The sequence below is a fragment of the Cydia strobilella genome, chromosome 18 (genome assembly GCF_947568885.1).
Source record: "Cydia strobilella chromosome 18, ilCydStro3.1, whole genome shotgun sequence".
NCBI lineage: Eukaryota > Metazoa > Arthropoda > Insecta > Lepidoptera > Tortricidae > Cydia > Cydia strobilella.
The window spans coordinates 9,447,337-9,468,384 of NC_086058.1; the positions used below are offsets into that span (position 1 = coordinate 9,447,337).

At 36.3% G+C, this 21,048-nt stretch overlaps 1 protein-coding gene across 4 annotated transcripts in view; it reads left to right on the plus strand.

Moving 5' to 3' along the window:
- Positions 1 to 21,048, plus strand: part of LOC134749212 (protein dead ringer) — a 145,690-nt gene that overhangs the window by 31,659 nt on the left and 92,983 nt on the right. For all 4 annotated transcript variants that reach the window (XM_063684093.1, XM_063684092.1, XM_063684095.1 and 1 more), the window contains exon 2: positions 20,426 to 20,668. In XM_063684093.1, coding sequence (XP_063540163.1) covers positions 20,426 to 20,668 — 243 coding nt within the window. The remainder of the gene's footprint in view (positions 1 to 20,425; positions 20,669 to 21,048) is intronic.

Genomic DNA, 21,048 nt, shown 5'->3' on the forward strand with positions numbered 1-21,048 from the left:
TAATTAGATTCTTTTGCGATGTGGTTCTTAGCGAGGCAAATGCTAAGTACTATTAGTATTTTTATTATATTCGTACCGCGAGTGTTAGAGAGTTTTTGTGAGCTTTCGTTCACCAGTAACGATTATGGCTATAGTCTTTGTTTCTTGGAAACCTTTATATGTGTGACTTACATGTGTTGCAACGCAATACATAATATTAGGCGCCTTCCTCGACGGTTCTTTTACCACGTATTGTCACCTATTACATTCCGTTATACCATTTCAAACTTACGTAAACTTTTTAACATGAAGTATTTACTCAGTACGAGTATAAGTCATTAAAGGCCTTTATTGAAAAAAAAAAGTATTTATTCCGAGCGGACGACTATTAAGCATTGTTGTACAGTAGTCCTCTCACGACGTATGGTGGCGGTAAGGCCTGTAGTCCATAGCGGGATAGTTCAGCGTTATTTTTGAAGATAGAGCAACACATCGTAAATCAGTATTAAGTTGGCGATTAATAAAAGTAAAGAAATACGTACCTAAATGTAAATTTCAGTCTTTAATGGTAAATAAAAATTCAGAAATTATAATAAAAAAATACGGAATAGAGAGCAAAATGAAAAATTTACTTTTATGACACGAGTAAGAAAGTTGCATTTTATTCATTCGTGAGGCAAAGTATTCAAATGCAAATTTTGAGTTGTTTTCTTATGTTTGCTGGTAGAATTGACTTTTAAATGATGGTTTTGAATGATAAATATTTAATAATATTCATTTTGAACAGATTTCTTTGATTTTGTTTGTTTAACCTTCGTGCCTTGAAACCCTAGCAAAGCTCAAGATTCCATTTTTTTGAATCTTTCGCTTTCTCGGGTATCAATATTAGAACGTAAACAACAACTTTGCCCCCTTATAAAACAATGAACTATTATTTGTGCTATTAAAATCCTGTTTGCAATTAACTGGCAAAAAACAATTCATTTAGCATTATTTTTACATTCAAAAGCGTCAGCATCAAGTGGTAATCAACCCTTGTTTTAAAATCTACGAGACCCTGCAGTGGTTGTCAACCTACGATGACTCGACTCGCATTTGACTTGCTGATGGTAACACCGGTGGTCCCACCCGACCTCGCGCCACAAAAACTCATATTGTGCGTTTAAGGAGCTCTGTGCATCTCATTATGATAATTATATCGTATGATGTTGTTTTTTTTTTTTTTTTTTTTTAGTATTTTGATAAATAATATTTTGTTTTATGGGACGCCGTTACTGTAAACGCCTTAGGTTGATTTGATATGAATAAAATGTTGTTTGCTTTGAAGTACATACATAATACCTAAGCTTCTATTAGGTTATTCATTATTCATAAAATAGACACTTTGCACTCGCACTCCTATTAAACGTATGTATTTTAAAGCGGTAACGTAATTTACATGGTAATTATTATCTCACTTTAGTACATGTACCTACCTACATAAAAATGATACTTAAATAAGGTTTAGGATACCTAAATACGTGTTAAGCAAATATCCCGACTACTCACTTTGTTATTTTTGCTCTAGATGCATTTTCTAATTACCTATTTAATTTCTGTTTTCCATTTATGTATTTCATTTTTAATTACACAACTCGAATTATTACATCGGGATCTTGGTTACGGTTTAAATCAAAGCCTTTATTTAAAAAAAAAAACAATATTCATTAGGAACAAACTGTTTTAATTCATCTGCAAACAAAATTGATTACGACGATTAAATATGTATAAGCAATGTAAGTAGTTATTTATGTGCGCGCCATGTTGCGGAATTTCACTGGAACTATTTTTTTCATACTATACTGAACTCTCTATAAATGAGAATAACAGCGCCCTCTTGACAATGATCATATATTTCTGGTCAGGCTTTACCACATCATTACATTTTAGCCATTTTTTTTAAATTAAAACATAAAGAATATTCAAAACATACCAAGTTTGGACTTCTCCAGATACGATATGGCTGATTTTTTTTTGTACGATATACCACAAATGATACGTGATATCCTCATATCTAACCCCAAGAAAGCAATTTTGAAAATAATTTTATATTTTTTTTGACTTTTCAATTTTACAAAGTGACACAGTTCTATTTAAATACCTATTTTACGAGACTTATGGAACTGTACTGCAGATACGGTACATATTAATCGTAATATCCATATATTCAATGGGAAATACCTCTGTAACCCTTTAACTGCGCCTTTTCATCAGTTGGTATAATTTGTTTAGTTTTTGACACAAAATATCAAGGTTGTATCCTTCAGTTACGATTTTTTTGTGTACAATATACCACAAATGATACATAATATCTTGATATTTAACCCCAAGTAAAGCAATTTTAAAATAATTTCATTGTTTTTTTAAAAATATGTTTTATGTGTAATAAGTTTTTAATATTACAATATTGAAAAAAAAAAACTAAATTAAATTATTTTCAAAATTGCTTTCTTGGGGTTAGATATGAGGATATCTCGTATCATTTGTGGTATATTGTACAAAAAAAAACTGCCATATCGTTCTGGAGGAGTCCAAACTTGGCATGTTTTGAATATAAAAAATAATACCACACACGATAGGTTTTCGAAAAAATTTTTTTTTTTATAAACAAAAAAAATGTTTCAGAACTCAAAGAACTGCGGGTCAAATATTTTGTTTTGACCTCTAGTATGCGTGTGCCAAACGGCTAATCTTGTACATCGATTTGCGGTTTTTCTTTAAAATTATGGTCGAGCGGCTTCCACTATTCGGACGACATGCGTCAAGTTGTCGTCGAAATGATAACTTTTAATAGGGTTGGCAACTGTCAAAGGTTTGCATAGATGGCGCCATCATAGCTTGCCCCTTTTTCTATGAGATTTGGCTTAAAGGGCTGGCATCCAGGGCATTAAAAATACAAAAATTTGACACAATTCTAGGGATTGACAGGGCAAGCTATGCAGGCGCCATGTGCTAATTATTTCCACCGGCCAACCCCATTAATCAATTCCGAATATACGACCGTTTGCCGAATGCCTCTAAATCAGTTAACTTTGTATTATACGTACATTAATTCTTCTAGTTTTATATGACATCATAGTGCATTATTATGATATTGTCTCAAGTGACCACACGCACCGTCCTCCACGCACTCGATCGCCGACTACTGCGTTACGGGCGCCCCCGCATGTTTGCGCTCTCCACTCCGTATTGTTGTCACATAATTGCCTTGTCTTCGATGTGTGGTCTTACGTAAACGCTACAACTTTGGGAAACTGTGATTAGGGATGAGAAATTAAAAATATTGGTGTTACTTTGTTAAGGGGTGTCATGACACTTATTACTTATTTATGGTGGATTAAATCTTATAGATCGAATGTGTTGTCATACGCAAACGCAACAAGTTTGGGAATTAGGGTTGGGAAATTAACACGATTAGTGTTGCTTTGTTATGGGATGTCATGACAGCAACAACTCTTATTTATAGTGTAACGTACAAATCAAAAGTGTTGCCATGCGCAAACGCAACGTACAGCGATTACGGATGGAAAATTGGTGCTATGTACTTTGTTTTGGGAGTGCCATGGCAGCAATACATACTTTTTATAGTTGATCAAAACGTTCCTACAGATAGATGAATATCAAATCTTATCTTATCAATTATTTACTTAATGCTAAATGCTTCATTATAGCAAACATTAATAGTCATATACAAATTAATTTTCTGTTAAGCAGAAACTTCTGCTAACGAAATGACTAGGTACTAAAACTTGATAGAAATAAAATTATCTAAGCATTATCAATAATATTGTATAAGTAATATTACAAAATTGTATTGCCTACATCTACAAATACATTTCCTTGTACTTGGCTTAGTGTTTTATGCGCATAGTGTGTTTTGTCATTAGAAGAGGGATTACCTAGGTACTCTCATATAAAAGGAATGTCAAATTTACTCCAGCGTATGATATTTTTTATCAAACCATTGTCAACCAATTCAACAGTCGTACAATAATTATTCGAATACATAAGAATGTTTATTAAATATCCAAAACGCGAACCGTAACTGAACAACATGTTCTTTATTTCATCTTTTTGGATCTCATCTCGCTCACATCTCTCGCACTATGATGATATCATGAAATGATGCTGCGAGTGACGTCAAAACGAGACCACTATGAAATAAAATACAGATCGTCTATGTTTATATCTATGGTTGCTGAGACGCGGACTGATAGCAGGAAGTGGGAGCAGTAACAGCATCTTAAATATGATAGCTTATAAGCTTGATTATCCTTTGATGTGGAAACTTTGTCAATGGACTAAATCTATGTTTATAATTAAGTACTAACGTAGGCTACGATTAACTAACACTGATTGGAGCATTTGTTGTCTTTAATAAGATAATATAAATAAATAAATAAGGCCAAAGCGGCTCTAGTCCTATAAGTCCCAGCATGATCGAGGCTCGTTCGTGGAAGCTGCTAATATGCGCGACCCCGCCCCTTCCTGTCTACCCTGCGCGCGCGTCGTAAACCGCGTCACGGATATTTATAGATTGTCAGCTTTATTATAATCTCGCGCAAAGGGTGTGCCGCGGAGGGTGTTTGATTTCATTGTAAAATGCAACTGTCATAATATTCACGAGTTGAAAAATCTTGGCAGATTCTTAGGGCTGGACTTATTTACGTCACTATCATTATAGACATGTCTACGGGTAACTGACCCGTGAACAAGATGCATGTAACTGCGTCGGAATATCGGGAGCTCGAAAACAAAACAAAAGGTAATCACGGTCCATATCCCAGTCAATATAAGTCTAGTGAAACTAACCCTGAATCATTCAAAACTGTAATGATCCTTATTCTGCTTAAAAGAGCTGTTATTCTTATTTTGTTACGTCAGTGCTATTTTTCTATTCTTTTGCTGTAATATCACGTTACTAAAATGTATAACATGTTTGCAACAAAATAAAGGAATAACAGAAATTATAGCGACATAATACGTTTATAATTCGATTTTCAATATAGAAAGCGAACACACACAAACACTTTCACAATTAGGTAAAAAATGGGAAAACGTTCGTAGCGTGTAACGCGCTACGGCGTAGCGTTCGTAGCCGTATAATGCCGTCACGCGCATGTTATTGGATCAATAAAAAAGGACAAACAATAAATAAAGACTGAGATGCCCGATAAACAATTCAGTGAACTTATTTTTCACATTAGGCACTGCGATAAATAATATTAGTTTCTTCTACTTTTTAGCGTCAAACATTTAAATGTGCGCTATTGTCTTCCTGCCTAAGGCAAACCTCGGACGCTCTTGATTTCACTTTTGTTCCAACCATACCACAATGGTTCTGTTAGTATACCACCCCCGGAGCACTGAAAAAGGCGATGACATGAACGTCACATTTATTAGTCGAGGGCAATAAAAATGTAAATACATATGCGCATGCGACGCTCCCGGCTACCGGGCCCATTGTCGAGTAGATTATTTAGAAGATGCTTCGGGCACGCTTCGTATGCCCTGTCTAACGACTTTTGGAATTTTGCCAGTGGATCTGGAAGTGTGGAGTAATAAAATCTCTTATTTTTTTGCGTCTGGAGTCTATTTAAACGTGGACAAGTTAGGCTGCGTAGAATTCAATTGTTATAAATTGCTCTATTATCCTTAGCGAACAATTTTGTGAGTGTAAAATCGGCTATAGTAGCGGACTATCTCCTACACTACACCGCTTTAGTTACGTCGAACAGTTTGGGTACCGAAATACTGATAAATGACTAACGGTTTATTTTCTGTATTAGGTTAATAATTTATTTATTTATTTATTTTATTGATAAGAATGTTTACATGACATTACAGTTGAACCAATGCGTCACGAAACTTAAAACTAACAGCAATAATAATACATACTGTCAATAATTTTAGCCACTAAGTATGTAGCCGAATACAGCTGTTGGTTAATAAAAGGTGTTAAAATGCACCGGTAACATACTTTCAAAACCAGTTCAAAGTGTTCAAACCAATTATAATTGAGTCAATCTTCTCGATATTGACCCGTCCATATTCATTAGAGCCGTCGCCGTGCGAGTGCATATCAAAACACGTGACGTGTGTTCCCAGCTACTAGTTTACCTGTAAAGTATACTAAGTGCCATAGTGTTGTTCCAGGGATCACTGTTGACCCACGACCGTGTGTGGTCCATTACACCGGACACTATCAGAATTATTAAACGATACACGTTTCAAAGCAATCACAATTTTAATCCCTCGCTCCAAGGTCTAAAGTTGTTTGAGATTAGTATGGTCGTTCGGGTGTTTGTTTACCAGATGTTTGGCTAAATAACAGTGTTGCCGTTAAAAAAATGAAGGAAGGGTAATAGCGAAAGTGTTAAGTCCGCTTTATTTGACTCGCAACTCCTCCAGTTTTTAATTATTTATTGCTATCAAACACAGCTGTCGGATAGGTATGCAAAACAGCTCAAATTGAAAAGGATGTGCAGACTGGGCTCAGACGCGGCGTGGGAGAGCCATTGTATTCCGTAAAATGTCGGGCGCGGGCTATTACGTATCCAATGTGGCAGGATTTAATTACATAATTCACGCATGCGATAAACTAAGCAATTGTCTCGTGAAACTGCCGCTGCGAATAAAACTTTCAAGTAAGACATTAAACTTTGACTATGTGCTAAAAGTGTCGTAGTCGAATAACAATAAGTGATGACATTGCACAACGTAATACAAGTGTGTTTTGTGGACCAACATTTTCGTACTACATACATATTTGATATCAAGTAACTAAATGTAGTCTTTATCCGTCAAGCGCTGTAAATCACATAGCATAACTTAAATTCTTGAATTTAATTAAACTTTTTCATAATACCTTTGGTCAATCTAAATCCGGAACCGGAACGTAGAGCAACAGTTTAATAAAACCCAAATAAGCTTATATCTATCAATATGGTGGCGGTCAGACATTAATAAGTTACTGACAGGTCAGTTTGACGGCCGGTTATCGCGCCATCTAGCGAGAACAGTTTAATATCGGGCATGTTGTTTCTCTATGTCAAAACGTTGTGATAGGTTACTCTTTTTGATTTAGTGCCCCTCGTGTCGAGAACTGCATTGATTTATCAATTATTCGAAGCATGCGAGTGTGGTATTTTCTAGACACGATCTTACTCATGCCATTACCATTAGAGATTAATCATTGGGTAATCGTACATATTTTGATGCGTATTTGTTTTATCTGATTTTTTAAAGTAATCATTCTTTAGATGTAAATATGAACCAGTACGGTATAATCGAGAGATGTTTATACAAAAGACATAATAAGAAGACTGGATTAATGAGCAAATGTGAGATGAATCCCGGGTATTGTTTGTAAATTGGGTGCGACTGCGCAGCGGGGCGCGGCGCACAACTGTCACATGAAAGTGTGACCACTATAAAAACATTGATAATAAAAAAACTTGTCATGTTGGTTTCATCAAAAAACTAATTTTACTTATCCACAGATTGACATAATGTTTTTCAATATATTCGTACGATATCAACGATCGAATATGATTTATTCATGTCGTAGGAGGTCGATTTATTATTAAAATACAATGATGGGTGACAGATCGACCAGGGTCGATTGCGCGCGTCTCTAGCCGGTTTTTTTGGTCGAATTGTTTTATTTGATCCCGCCTTTATTTGTACGCTATCGGAAAGGGTTCGTATTGATTTTCGAAGTTTGTTTTGAGTATTTTGGAATGTTAAAAGAAAAGGGAGAGCGAACCACGTGCTTTATGGTGTTTTAATGGTAGTTAGTCACTAATAGACAAAAAAGTAAGCGCTGATAAAATAGTCAACAAAATTCTTAAAAGGAACTATGATTGGATTGAACAGAATTTCGCATGTTTGACTTGTATTTTTTTAAACGGCATACGACCAGAGTTTTTGATCTTATGGCATTTTGAGAGAATGTTGAACATAATTATATGTAGTACCTACCTAGACCATTCTTATAACTATTTATCTATGAAACGCTTTAAAAATATTTGTGTATGGAATGGCGCTGTATTCAAATTAATATATGAATGCAACTCGAAAAAGCGAGAAGGATAGATTAATGATACCCGTCATTCGACAAGTGACATTACGACTGCTCGATTCAGTTCGGGATCATCGATTAACGACCGAAATAACCATCGATAAAAGAATTGATTTATGTGGGCTGGAATAAATGTCTTATCTTACGTTATGAAGAGTTAAGGTTGTTTAAATCGATTTTGTTTTGATACAATTGATAGATAATGCGCAGTAACATTAAGATTAGTTACCTATATCAATGACATGAATTATTTTGTGTGCGTGTAACTACTATTGGAACTGTTAGTTAGTCGTCTTAATTAAATTTGTCGAATATCAACCTACCGACCAAAAATTGTGGGGCAGCACGAGATGAGGGTATAGTTATGTCGAGATTGACTGATCCGGTTTGACCATATATTATCTTGTCTTCTTTGCCTTAAATTAATTACTCTCGAAGATAGATTCAGCATTATATGTTGCTACTTAGTTAAGTATAACTTTACCCAGCTGCAAACAATAGGTATATAGGTACATCTTCTTATCTTCTCATTTTCAATGCAACTAATACCACAAGCTCACCTTAACCAGTACTTTTAATTGCCTATAACTCCGTATTAGCAATACAAAGTTGGAGTGACCTACCTGCGGTTTGGACATCAGTTTCCTGGTCCAGGTTTACAGCGTGCGCACCTCTTGTAATTAACCGGCGGTTAGCTCGGTTTACTCCGGTTTACTTCGGTTTAACTGCCGTTTACACCTGTCACGAGAGTATGGGACCCAACTTCGTCACTTACAGTACTGGCCAACAAAATACTTATAATTTTTATGTAATGTACCTACGCGCGTTTTCATTGCACTGCCTACAGCTAAACTGCGGAATGAACTGTTGCTAGGGGTATTTCCGGACCGATACGACCTTTAAACCTTCAAGAAAAGAGCGTACTCCCATCTTAAAGGCCGGCAACGCATTTGCCCCCCCTCTGGTGTTGCAGGTGTCCATGGGCGACGGTAATAGCTTACCATCTACATACATGTGAAGAGGGCAAAAAGTAGAAAATTTTAATGAGTTGTATGTTTAATGCATATTTACATGACGGCCCAATTAGAACAATGCTTATAAGATGTTACAGCGATACGATACCCATCTGTCAGTATCAAAAGTGACGTTATTGGTTGAAGAAATATTATAAGCATTGTTCGAATTGGGCCGTAAGTGACTGAAATAAATAGGGTCCTTGGCAGAGTTACGATACGTTTCGTTATTTATCAATAGTCTTTGAATAAATATATGACAAATTTGCATGCCCAAAATTATATCGCGAGTAATTAACATAATTTAATGTCAGTAAAAGGCTACTGATTGCTTATTAGTTAATTGACTTCTATTAAACATAGGTAGATGCGTATTTTGTTTTGCTACATCTACTTAGTTAACAAATACATATTTAAAAGACTTCTAAACAATACAACCCTACTTATTCGTAAATATTTTTACAGTACATATGGTGCAACTTTCTCGCCCTAGTGCGTAAAGAGCACTTTTCGTGCATATGTCGAAAGTTTAAAGGGCCCATATGTACTGTAAAACGTTGTACGATACACGTGCGAAGAGGTAATTCGCAACTCGTGTCGATTTAAAACACTCCCTGCGGTCGTGTTTTAATTTATCGCCACTCGTTTCGAATTTCCTCTTTTCCGCACTTGTATCGTAAATAACTATTTCCTTATAATTAGTGACAAATTAATACTGCTATTTGTGTTAGTACAAAAAGTTACTTGATTGACAATCAATTGACGTAAATAGCACATCGGGGTTGGCTTTGCATAATTATGTTTAAATAATGTAGGAAACAGTTATTGACATTAACGATTACTACGATGTACTAGGGATTTTTAGTTTAGTAAGTAAATAATTGTCCCCGCTGTCACAATCGGAATCGTAGTGACGTCTGTCGCGAAGCGCCGCTTGCAAATAATGAGTCAAATGAGGACGAACTCACAAAGGCTCACGAGCGATGATGGATGTTTGCAGATGCAAGGAAAAAGTGATCATGTAAATAAAAACATTCGCAAAGTTTACACGACAAATTGACGCTCCGCATCCACGCCGTGCGTCAGAAATACAGACCTCAATTGATGCATAGTGACTTATTTGAAAATAAGAAACCATCGAGTATTTTCCAAGTGCCCCAGTATGCAGATCCACTTAACGTCCCTCGTTCGATCCGTCCACAAACGACATGTTGTATCTACATTTTAAAAGTTTCCTCGAAGTATCACCCGCCGGCGCACCTATACACGACACGCTATAAAGCGATCGATTATTACCTATTTGTGTGAAAAGCGGAAGGAATAAAGGCCGCGAGCCGTGTTATAAGCACGAGCCGCGTCCGCCGGCGTCGCTCGTGAGAAATGTCAATATTTAACGGCCAACTCGCGATGCTACGCTTCGAAATTGTCTCAACGATTTCGATATTTTCCAATGTCAAATATTATCTTAATAGCTTTGACAGAACTCGACTCTCGTGCGGAGTATTAATTGGCCATCGAGTCGCCCGGGCGGGCCGCCGCCATCGCTCACGGCTTGCCCTCTACTTGCATCACGTGCGACCATACTCTTCGTAAACATCGATTCATTACCTATCTCAATCGCGATGTAAAATAACTCGTTCTTATTTGCGCTTTCTATGCGTAAATAAATATGTATATAAAGGTATATTGACACCGTGGAATCTGGCACGCGTCAATCAAACGGAACTTACATGAACTCCACGATTTGTCACTCGGCCATCTTGTGTCATTCACAATAACGGCCGCCATTTTGGTGACAATAATTAACAGATAGGCATCTTCGTCTGCCCGCTTTCTAGTTTTTGTTTTCTAAAAATATTATCATCACAATAAGCGACACGATCTCTTTTTACTTACCGCTGTTGCGGTATTTTGAATAAAATTAAGCGGCTAAATGATTTCTTTAACAACGCCGGTAAGGTCGGTACGTGCTTCAGGGGGCCGGTGGAACAAATAGTTAAATTTTAAACAATTACCTATGGCACCGTTCGCGACATGATTGCATACAATTAGACGAAGCCGTTGGATTGGAAGTGATTATCAATGTTGTGAGGACTCGGCAGATTGATCGATTAGTTGGTGCTTGCTGAAGTGTTAGATATGTGTTAAAACGTGTGTGCCAAGTATTTAAAGCGCTCAAAGTGTCGTGCAGGTGAGCGCGGCGCGCGGAGAGCTGCGTCGGAGTGCCTCTGGCGCGAGAGACGTTGCGCTGACGCACTCGCGCCGTCACGCCGTCAATGGGTCAGGTTGTTTACCTCGCCTTATCACCTTTTGTTTTGCTCAAATACGTGGCTCATTTCGTATAGCAGTTACAACTTCCTGACAAACTATTCTTGTACATTGTCCCCACCTCGTTCTCATGTAAGTTACGAGCAACTAAGAGTTTCACAATCGTCGTTTAGTGTTTGAATGGAAACAAGGTCGTATCCAATGCAGGAAAATCAAAAGTATTAGTTCAGAATTTGATAAGAATAACTTGAATGTATTCTTCTGATAGGAATGATAGGAATAGAATGTCACATGAGTCCTGCATATTTAAAACATTATAATATTATATATAATAAACATTTGGTTAACAATTGTGTACCGAATTTATAATAATGCATTGTAATTTTAATAATTTAATGTATGTGAATAATAATGTAATTTAGAATAGCATTGTAAATTACTATGACGTGTAAAATTTTAATTTTATTAATAAATGATTGTATTGTATTGTATTGTATTGTATTGTATTAAGAAAACGCATAAAAAGGAACATAAATGTTTGCTTAGATAGCAGCGAATATCCGACAGCGAGGAATAACAACATTGAAATGGAAGAAGCCAATATATCGAAATGGAAGGCTAACAATAAAGCATCGGAGGCCGATCGGCGATACAGGTCCTTGTGTCCACATTAGCATCTCAGCCAGGAGTGTGTGCAAACAGAGTGGGTCATCTGATGAAATGTTCAAAGGCTTTTAGTTCCCGAGAATTATTAAATGAAGCCAGGATCGTAATGTAAACACCGCGTGTTTGTTGAGGCCAGAACCTGTTGCTTTGTCGACAGTTTGATGCGTGCTTCAGCTTATTGGCGGTTATTTTACGTCCGCTAATGTTAATGTTGCCGCAGCGTTAATGCGGCAACTTTGTCCCGCGACAGCCACCCGTTCATTCTAGTATTAATAACTCGAGTCCTCCGAGTCCTCGTCTTTGAAATTATACTTATTTTCGAACTCTACATATTTATAAGCCAAAGTTTTAATTTCTTCATTTTCAAGACGTGTTTTCTTCGCATAGTTACAATATCTATCAAACTTATGTTTTCCTTTGCTTTAAATACACGAAACCTTATACTTAAATAAGGACTCGAGTTCAGTTGCGTCACGATAAAAGAGACTCAAAAAGGACTCTACCCATAAATCACATACATGGAGGTGATGGAGGCTTCGAAAAGTCTCTTTAAACTGAATCCATTTTCTTATTAGTCTCATAAAAAGTTATAAGACTTAGTACTCAACAACACTATCCCACACAAGCTATTCACATCCTATATCCACTTTTATAATCCCGTTCCCGAGTCTTTTGTCCGAATCCGCGAACAATAAAACGACACATGGCATTAAAGTGTATATGTTACATTGTATATGTTGTAAATTTTTAATATCATAGCTCGTGTAATCGCATTTTACACGAGCTATGATATTAAACATTTAAAACATACAATGTAACGACCCACTACTAGGCGCATATTTCAATTGCCATTCAATATTTGCAAAATGTGTCAATAATTGAGTGCAAAATGTTGAAAAACTGAAGTTAGTGATATTTTGTTAATCTGAATACGCCTCCTAATTAGTACGAAAGCTTGTACATACCATCATACATTCCTTAACTTAAAGCATTACGCAAACGAAGATTTCCCTTTAACGTCAACAATTGCACAAACGTGTCGCAATAAACTCTGTGAAACACCAGATATATGTGGGTATCTGAGTAAATATATAATGAGTTGGTAAATAGGCAGGTAGCGTCCCGGGCGCGCTAACACCGCTAATGTGTGGACAAAGCCCGTCGTGACGGTGCCCGCTAATAAATGTTCCCGGAGAGGATGCGAACATTCCCGTGCGCGGGCGCAGGAACATGCGCAAATAAACCTCTTTGTCTTGCTCAGTGTTAACTCATCGAAATCTTTACACCGCGTAACAAACAAACTCTATCCCTATCCATCCGTCGGAATCGGTATCACATAGTGATTAATAAGAACAACACTAGTACTAGCTTAAAACTGAATGGAGAGCCTAATAAACTAGTATTTTAGCAATTAACAAACTAGTATTTTATCTCAAAACCTAAAATAAAAGAAGTACCTTTCACTAAAAATAAAAAATAAAGAATAGAAAAAAATCCAAAAAAAACAAAACAAATTAACCACCTAAAAAAATCTAACACTGAAAAGCATAAAATATGTTTTATATACCCCATCCCTATACTTGTCCAGTCCCTATCCTGTCGTAAAGCAAATTTCTGCAAAAAAGTAATTAATACCTAATAATAAGAAAATTAATAATCATCCGGGTAATTACTTAGTTTTAAGTCGGTGCCAACCCAATATTTTAGACAACGAAGAATGCTGCTGCACTTAATCACATAAAAAAGACATATGTTTTTGCTGGTTTGGCATCGCTAGTTATATCGCATCGCATTACCATACCCGGATGATTATTAATTTTCTTATTATTAGGTATTAATTGCTTTTTGGCAGAAACATAACTATGAAAACGGATTATATCGCGTATATTGAATTTATAATACATCCTGACATTTCGAACCCTTTATAATAAAACAGAAATCAAACACACAACACAACACACACAGAGTGGTTTCGTTTTGGCAGAAATTTGCTTTACGACGGGATCAACGGGGCAAACCATCCATGTATACTAAATACCTTCTCCAGAATGTAACAAACACTTTTCTGAAAACCGCATCAAAATTGGTTCAGCCAAACGCTAGATAATCGCGGACAAACTTACATACATAATATGTTAAACTAAATAAATCACGTACACTTTTTAACGCCGTATGTATATGTGACGTTTTCGCTTGTCAATAAGGTTGATTTCAAATAGAAGCTGTATGGAAATAGCGCCTTATTGACAACCGACAATAAGTACCCTTTTGATTGAAAATGGCACATATTATGTCGTTAAACCGATAGATAAAGTTTTTGAAACACCGTCTATAACATCCCTAGTAACACATTCAACGTAACATTTCAACATTCCTCTATCTACACTAGACTTCACACTTCACAGATATCGCTTTGTAATTAACATTATAATGTTCAATATTATATTTGCGCCGACGTTTGCTTAGCATTTCAAACATCTCTTATTACAAGTTTCTATTTGATTTCGACTCATAAAACGTGCTCGCGTGGACATGATTATGATTTCTATCACAAATATCATGTACGATATGAGCTAATCAACCTTTCTGTTTTCCGGTTCACACGATTATACACCTTGTAATTGAACTTATAAGATTTGTTATCACTCGACTCTAATCGGCTATGGTAGCCTAGCTTTCTGTGTTATTGGTATAAGGTTGTTATCTCCTGTAATGTAATTCTGTTCGTCACGTCAGTCTATTAATATCAGTAGCATTTAAGTATCCCGTTTCTTAAAACTGTATCGTATCTGTTATAATTTAAGGTCGTAATCTGGTTGCATCAATTTTGGTAAAAGGCGCTAATCAATGGTGTGTCCTTCTGCTTATATCAGGTTGAATGTTTCGGGATTTTTCTAAGAAAGACCCCAGTTCATTCCTTGTTTATCCAAAATATAAGCGCGTAGCCTCTTTAATGGTTTCGTTCGATGGAGGAATTCTTTCACTTTTGCTTTCTGTGTTTGAGTTATATTTTAATGCGGTGTTGACTCGTCTATCAGAACGACTTCAATAAGGCGGCTTCACTGAGCGTGTGCAACGCCATCCATGGGTGTTAATGATTAGAACTTGAAAGTTTCGACACCTTGTGAAATTTCGGTCAGTTTTATTGACTTATTTATAAATGTTATACGTATACGCTTTATGCTTTTCATCGTGTCACTAAACGGCGAACAGTTATTATTATATTATAAAATCACGCGAGCGATTTCGACAAACGCGGAGTCTCTCAATTCTGTTTGGTCAGGAATTAGCACGGACTGTGCTAACGTTATCCTACTTATTGCCTGCAACTGTTGGTTTTTACAGTTCGTCATTCGATAATAATATGTGTAACGCCGTTTCATGTGCCGGTATTTACCCTAGCTACATAGTTTGATGAATAAAAATCGTAGGCGAACTCCATTTAAATACATACTGCTTAAAACTTCTTTCTGTAAGTTTCTTATTCTTAACTATGCCTGTGCTGTGCTATTTGTAGGATATTATACTAATAAAAAATATTATACCTACTTGAATTTCATGAACTACACACACACACACACATACTAACAATTTATTATGTCATTGCTGGACAAAGACCTCCCCCAGGTTTAGCATCAATTTAAAGATCCAAGTGAAGGATGTTCTTTATAAATTGTTCAAAAATAATAAAAGTAATAAAAAGAGGAATCCAGTAGCAGTCGGGAGCATGAGAAAGTGAGGCTGAATGCGATCGTTGCGTGCGCCCGCCGTTTATCCGAACGCAACATTTCTCCGATAATGACGCCATAATATAATGCGAATGCAAAAAAATGCAATATAAATAAAAATACAATAAAATCGATAAAAGTTACGAATGCGAGTCACGCTCGGGGTTCCGTATCCAGTTTTTTAGAGAACAATCATTATCATCAGTTTTGTGGAGCAACACTTTGTGCGTTGCACAGTAGCACAGTATTGCTCAAAAAGCACAGTATTGCGCAGTTATTTGCGGTATGAATGCACCTTTAGGTCGTCGTTGTTTGAGTACCTACTCAAACCCATCCATTCTCAAGCAATGAGACCCGTTTATATGTATGTTACATTGTGGACTGAAAACTGTTTTTTTCGCTAGACTGAAATTTAGTGACTTAATTGTTCAGTTCTGCAACTTTGGTAGAAAATTCTGAGGCTGCAGTTCTTTTTTTACCACTTGTCTTTATATCCATTATTAGCTTTTGGCCGCCACTTCGTTTGCGTGGAAGATGATGATGAGCGATAAAAACTATCCTGTCCTTTCCCGGGCCTCAAACTATCTCCCTACCAAATTTAAGTAATCTAAATTGGTTCAGCGGCTAAAACATGAAGAGGTAATAGACAGTTACCTTCGCATTCATAATAACTAGGTAGTTATTATTATCTTTTACTTTTAAATAACTTAAATAAAAGCTGTTCGCAAGAATATAGCAAAAAATCATAAACGGCGGGTGTTATAAAAGCAGCTTAACAACTTTAAACTGTGTAACATAAGAATATGTTGTTTCCTTGCCCGCCTTGGAGTTAGCGTTGAATGTTTCGACAATGAACTACATACACAGTTGCTGGCATAAACAAAGAGTGGCAATGAGCAGGTATAAAGAAACTTCTGTAACTGGCTTACCATTGATATTTCTCTCACACATGGTAACTTAAAAACACTCGATCTGTACCGTGAGATCCAAAATTGCAAAACTAACACTGAAAATTTGCGTCAATACAGGATCTCTATGAGGAGTAGGTAAGTGCACAAACGGTATGGCAAAAAGAAAAGATAAATTCAATATTCTAATTTACACGCTCAAAGTCATAATACGCGATATTTTAAATTTGATCTTATTACTTGCGTCTTTCTTCGTATAGTGGTCGGTTTTAAAAGGAAACTGGATCATCGCATTATACATATTATGTGCATGCGTCCAATAGAAGGCCTGGGTGATCGATCCATCATTCAATTATGGAACCCTAAAACTGGAAATAAAATAATAATTTTAATGTCGTAATTGTATGCCGCGGGCTGGGCGCAAATCGCGCTCATTTTGCGAGCGGGTCGATTTTGCCTGTTTGGTATATACTATATTGAATCCGATGTGCCGTGTTCATATCGAGACTGGTTTCCCGAGCGCGTCCGTTTTTCGCAGGAATGGTGTAGTTAAAATCCAGTTGTGTATTTATACGTAGGTTATATTTTTTAACTAACCGCATAGACCCATGTAACTCCGTATAAGATGAATACAGTCTAAGGAAAAAAGTTCCTCGGAAATCAAGAAAATTGGATTCTCGTACAGATGGCGCTACCACCAATACCAACCTTTGGGCCCTGGACCGAAAGTGCCTTAAACCTTAAGCTAAAAGCATTTTGCTTAAAGAAAGCATTCTTTTATTTTTAAAACAAAACTGCATTTAAAGATTTTTTTTAAATTCGCTTGTTTCACCCGGGAATCGAACCGATTAAAAATTAAAAAAGAACGCTATTTTATTCTACTATTCGATACAGTTAAGTTAATGATAACATTTCTCCAAGAAACATTAGGCCTTACTTACACTCGTCTGTCGTACAAAATATCCATAAAATCAATCATTCATCATATTAAAGAATATTTCTAGACAAGCAAAATTGAAAAAAGAGGAAAAATCTTTAAATGTAGTTTTGTTTATTTTCAAAAATAAAAGAATGTTTCCTTTAAGCAAAATGAGCTAACTTAAGGTTTTGAGGTACTTTCCCTCCATGGCCCTTTCGTTCTTTCCACACTGTATACCTATAGGTATGTATACATTTTTTGATATTTTTATTTTTAGTTTTAATGGTGTGTCAATAGATGGCAGTAAATTTACTGTGACTACAAAATTTACTATGACAGTACCCCTCTATCCTATATATATTCTCTTTGTTAACCGCCTGTTTCAGTCATGCGCTCGCAGGTGACAAAACGGCATGATGTGGTTAGGTAACTATTACGAGATTTATTTAAAAAACAATTTTTTTAATGAAGTTTTAAATTTGAACAGACTGGTGAACAGCGGTATAGCTTCTATCGACTAAATCCTTTATTATTATGACTGACAATAGCGCAGTCTTATCTTATAGCATACTTGCGTTCAGCATGCGTTTGACGCATTAGAATTTTTTAAATATCGTGGACGTGAGATGAACATGAAAAGACATCGATGAGTTTAGTAACAATGTTTCATTTGGCCAAATTTTTAAACCTTGAAAAATAATTGTTATTTCAGAATCTGGCACCTCGGTTAATATAGTTATTTAAGTTTTTTTAAATTGATATAAAATAAGGACATCCTTCTTGCAGAGACCTTGTTTATGGTCATTTCTCAACGTGTATTATACTTGGAGTACCTAGGTACTTATTAATGCCCACAGGACATTTTGCTCTGAGAACCACGTGATCAGACCATAATTACGTTTATTGGTTAACAAGTCCAGAATTTAAGTGACTTGAAGTAATAAGGCCCTAGGGCTGATTTTTTTTGAGGGCCGGCCATATGTTTGCGATGTTGTTATCATGTACACTTATATAAATAATTTTGCGTTACCGCTGCGGGCTATTAGTTACAATAAGAATGGTAAATACGAAACCACACCGACCAGCTATTCGACCTGATGTTCTAAGCGGGCAGAACGTAAGCAGTAAAAAAGTTTAATTAAACTCACGTTGAACAAGTTTGGGAACAAATCAAATTATTTTATTAAATATTGTGAATGGGGTTCATGGTGTTAGCCGCGATAGCTAAAGACGCCGGTTCGAATCCGGCCTTCACCACTGGAGAGCTTCGTCACTTTTTCTTTAATATATGACATCTATTACAGTTTTTAAACTCACGTTATTTAATGCAGTAATGTTGACAATAAATAGAACAGTACAGTACAATTCGCACTCCCACAACTTAGACACATCTGGAAATTAAAAAGCATGCGAGAAACACAAACAAACATACAATACATTAAAAATCATAAAACTCTCTTTTGCGGCTGTTATAAAATGAAGCAACATCCATTACGCACCAAATGCGCGTACAACATAAAGCGTTATCGATAAGAATATCGATTAAAGATTTTGAGCAACATTCAAAACACAGTCGTGTTCAAATACATCGATTGTGTCGTGCTAAAGCTATATGAAATGACATTTATGTCTGTTAACATAAGCTTTGAACAACAACAGAACGAGTATTTCATATGAATAAATTTGAAACAAATTGACGCTTGCTTATTTGAAAACATGCATAAAACTACTAACATACTCGTAAACTTGTTACTCAAACAAACCACATGTCACTTCATCTAGCCATCTAATGCAGATTGGATCAATAGTAGCACTGCATACTCGTAAAAGTAGAATATGTATGAGTCAGAAAAGCAGTCAGTAGCTGGACAAAATGCACGCAGACTAAATATTTCAATGTTATCTGTAAGTCAGTAAAACTTTATCGTCTCGCCTAGTTAATGTTTCGTACCAGCGACAATTCTAAATTGGTAAATAATTAAAAAATCGAATTGAAAATAGCAAACATCGGTTTGGACTTAGTTCGCCTTAAGCAGTTTGTTTTGGTTTCGCCTATGAAAACAATCTTGATTAAAAGGATATGAGGGCGAAATAGATTTAGTTGTAATAAGCTTTATTATTATGAGAGTTGCAATGTAAACTATTGCTATTACGAGTAATCGACTCGGCTAATTTAGACTATTTCAATTATTAGTTAAAATTACTTTCAAGTGTTTAACAGGTTATTTGAGGAGAAATAATTGAAGTTTCTCATGCGATCTATTATTTTTTTATGAAATGATTTGACGCCTTGCGACATTTATGTCTAATTGCATTTACAGAATGCTTACTTGGCCATCGCACCTGCGACTTGAATGCCGCTTTAAATAAGTCACTTATGAAAAAAGAACTGAGGGTATAATTTGTTAAATTAAAAATTATTAAAGCCGGGAACTTTAGGGTTCTTTCACGAGCATTAGTTAGTTGGGTCTTGTGCCCTGCGCAATGATATATTACATATAGAATAGATATCACGATTACATATCGACAGAAAATCGAATGAAAATTGTCATATCGGTCTCGAATTCATCACCTCACCTTAAGTAACCCGTCACTTTTTTCGTTCAGATTATAACTCCAGAAAAACAAAATATTTATCATTTCATTATTTCATACATACGTTGCTTATACCCACTAACAATCATTATTGCACACTTTAATAAGACAAAAAAAACACCATTTAGAGATCACAATATTAACAGCCATATCGCTATAAAGCGATCTCTTTAAGATGATTCTCAGGTATTTAAGATTAAAAATTAATATGATTTATTTGTCAACAGTCAGCGCGGTCAGAGGGTGAATCGTCAGGCGAGCAGTCCTGCGAGAGCTCCGACGAGGGCGTCGGCCGAGACGCGCCGCACCAGGCCCCCCACCAGCCCCAGCACCAGCCCATCCAGCACCCGCCGCTTCACCAGCCGCTGCACACTCTGAACCACCACTCCGTCAACCATCAGACTATGAACAATCATCAGTTGAACCACCATCAGAGGAATTCGCCTCGCCCACTTGAGAGGGAGTTGAAGGTGAGTATTTGCTTGGATTTTAATTATGGCATGTGCCTCTTTAAGTTCAGCAGTCCAGCCACCACCACTCCGTTAACTACCAGACAATGAACAATCATCATTTCAACCACCATAAGAATTCAGGAGGAGGGAGTAAAAGGTGAATATTTAGGTGTGTATTAATTAAGGGAGGTGTTGTACCACTGCGTCACAGTTGCAAACATATTTCTGGAGGCGTATTCTGATATGGATTTATTAAGGATATAATATGATCTGCCAGTGTCAAAAATGACGTTTTTGGTTGAAAAATTCACTTATTACACTGACAGATCAAATTAAGGGTCCCCGGCAAGCTCGGTTCTCCATACAAACGTAGTTCCGCTCTCATTTTAAAATAACTA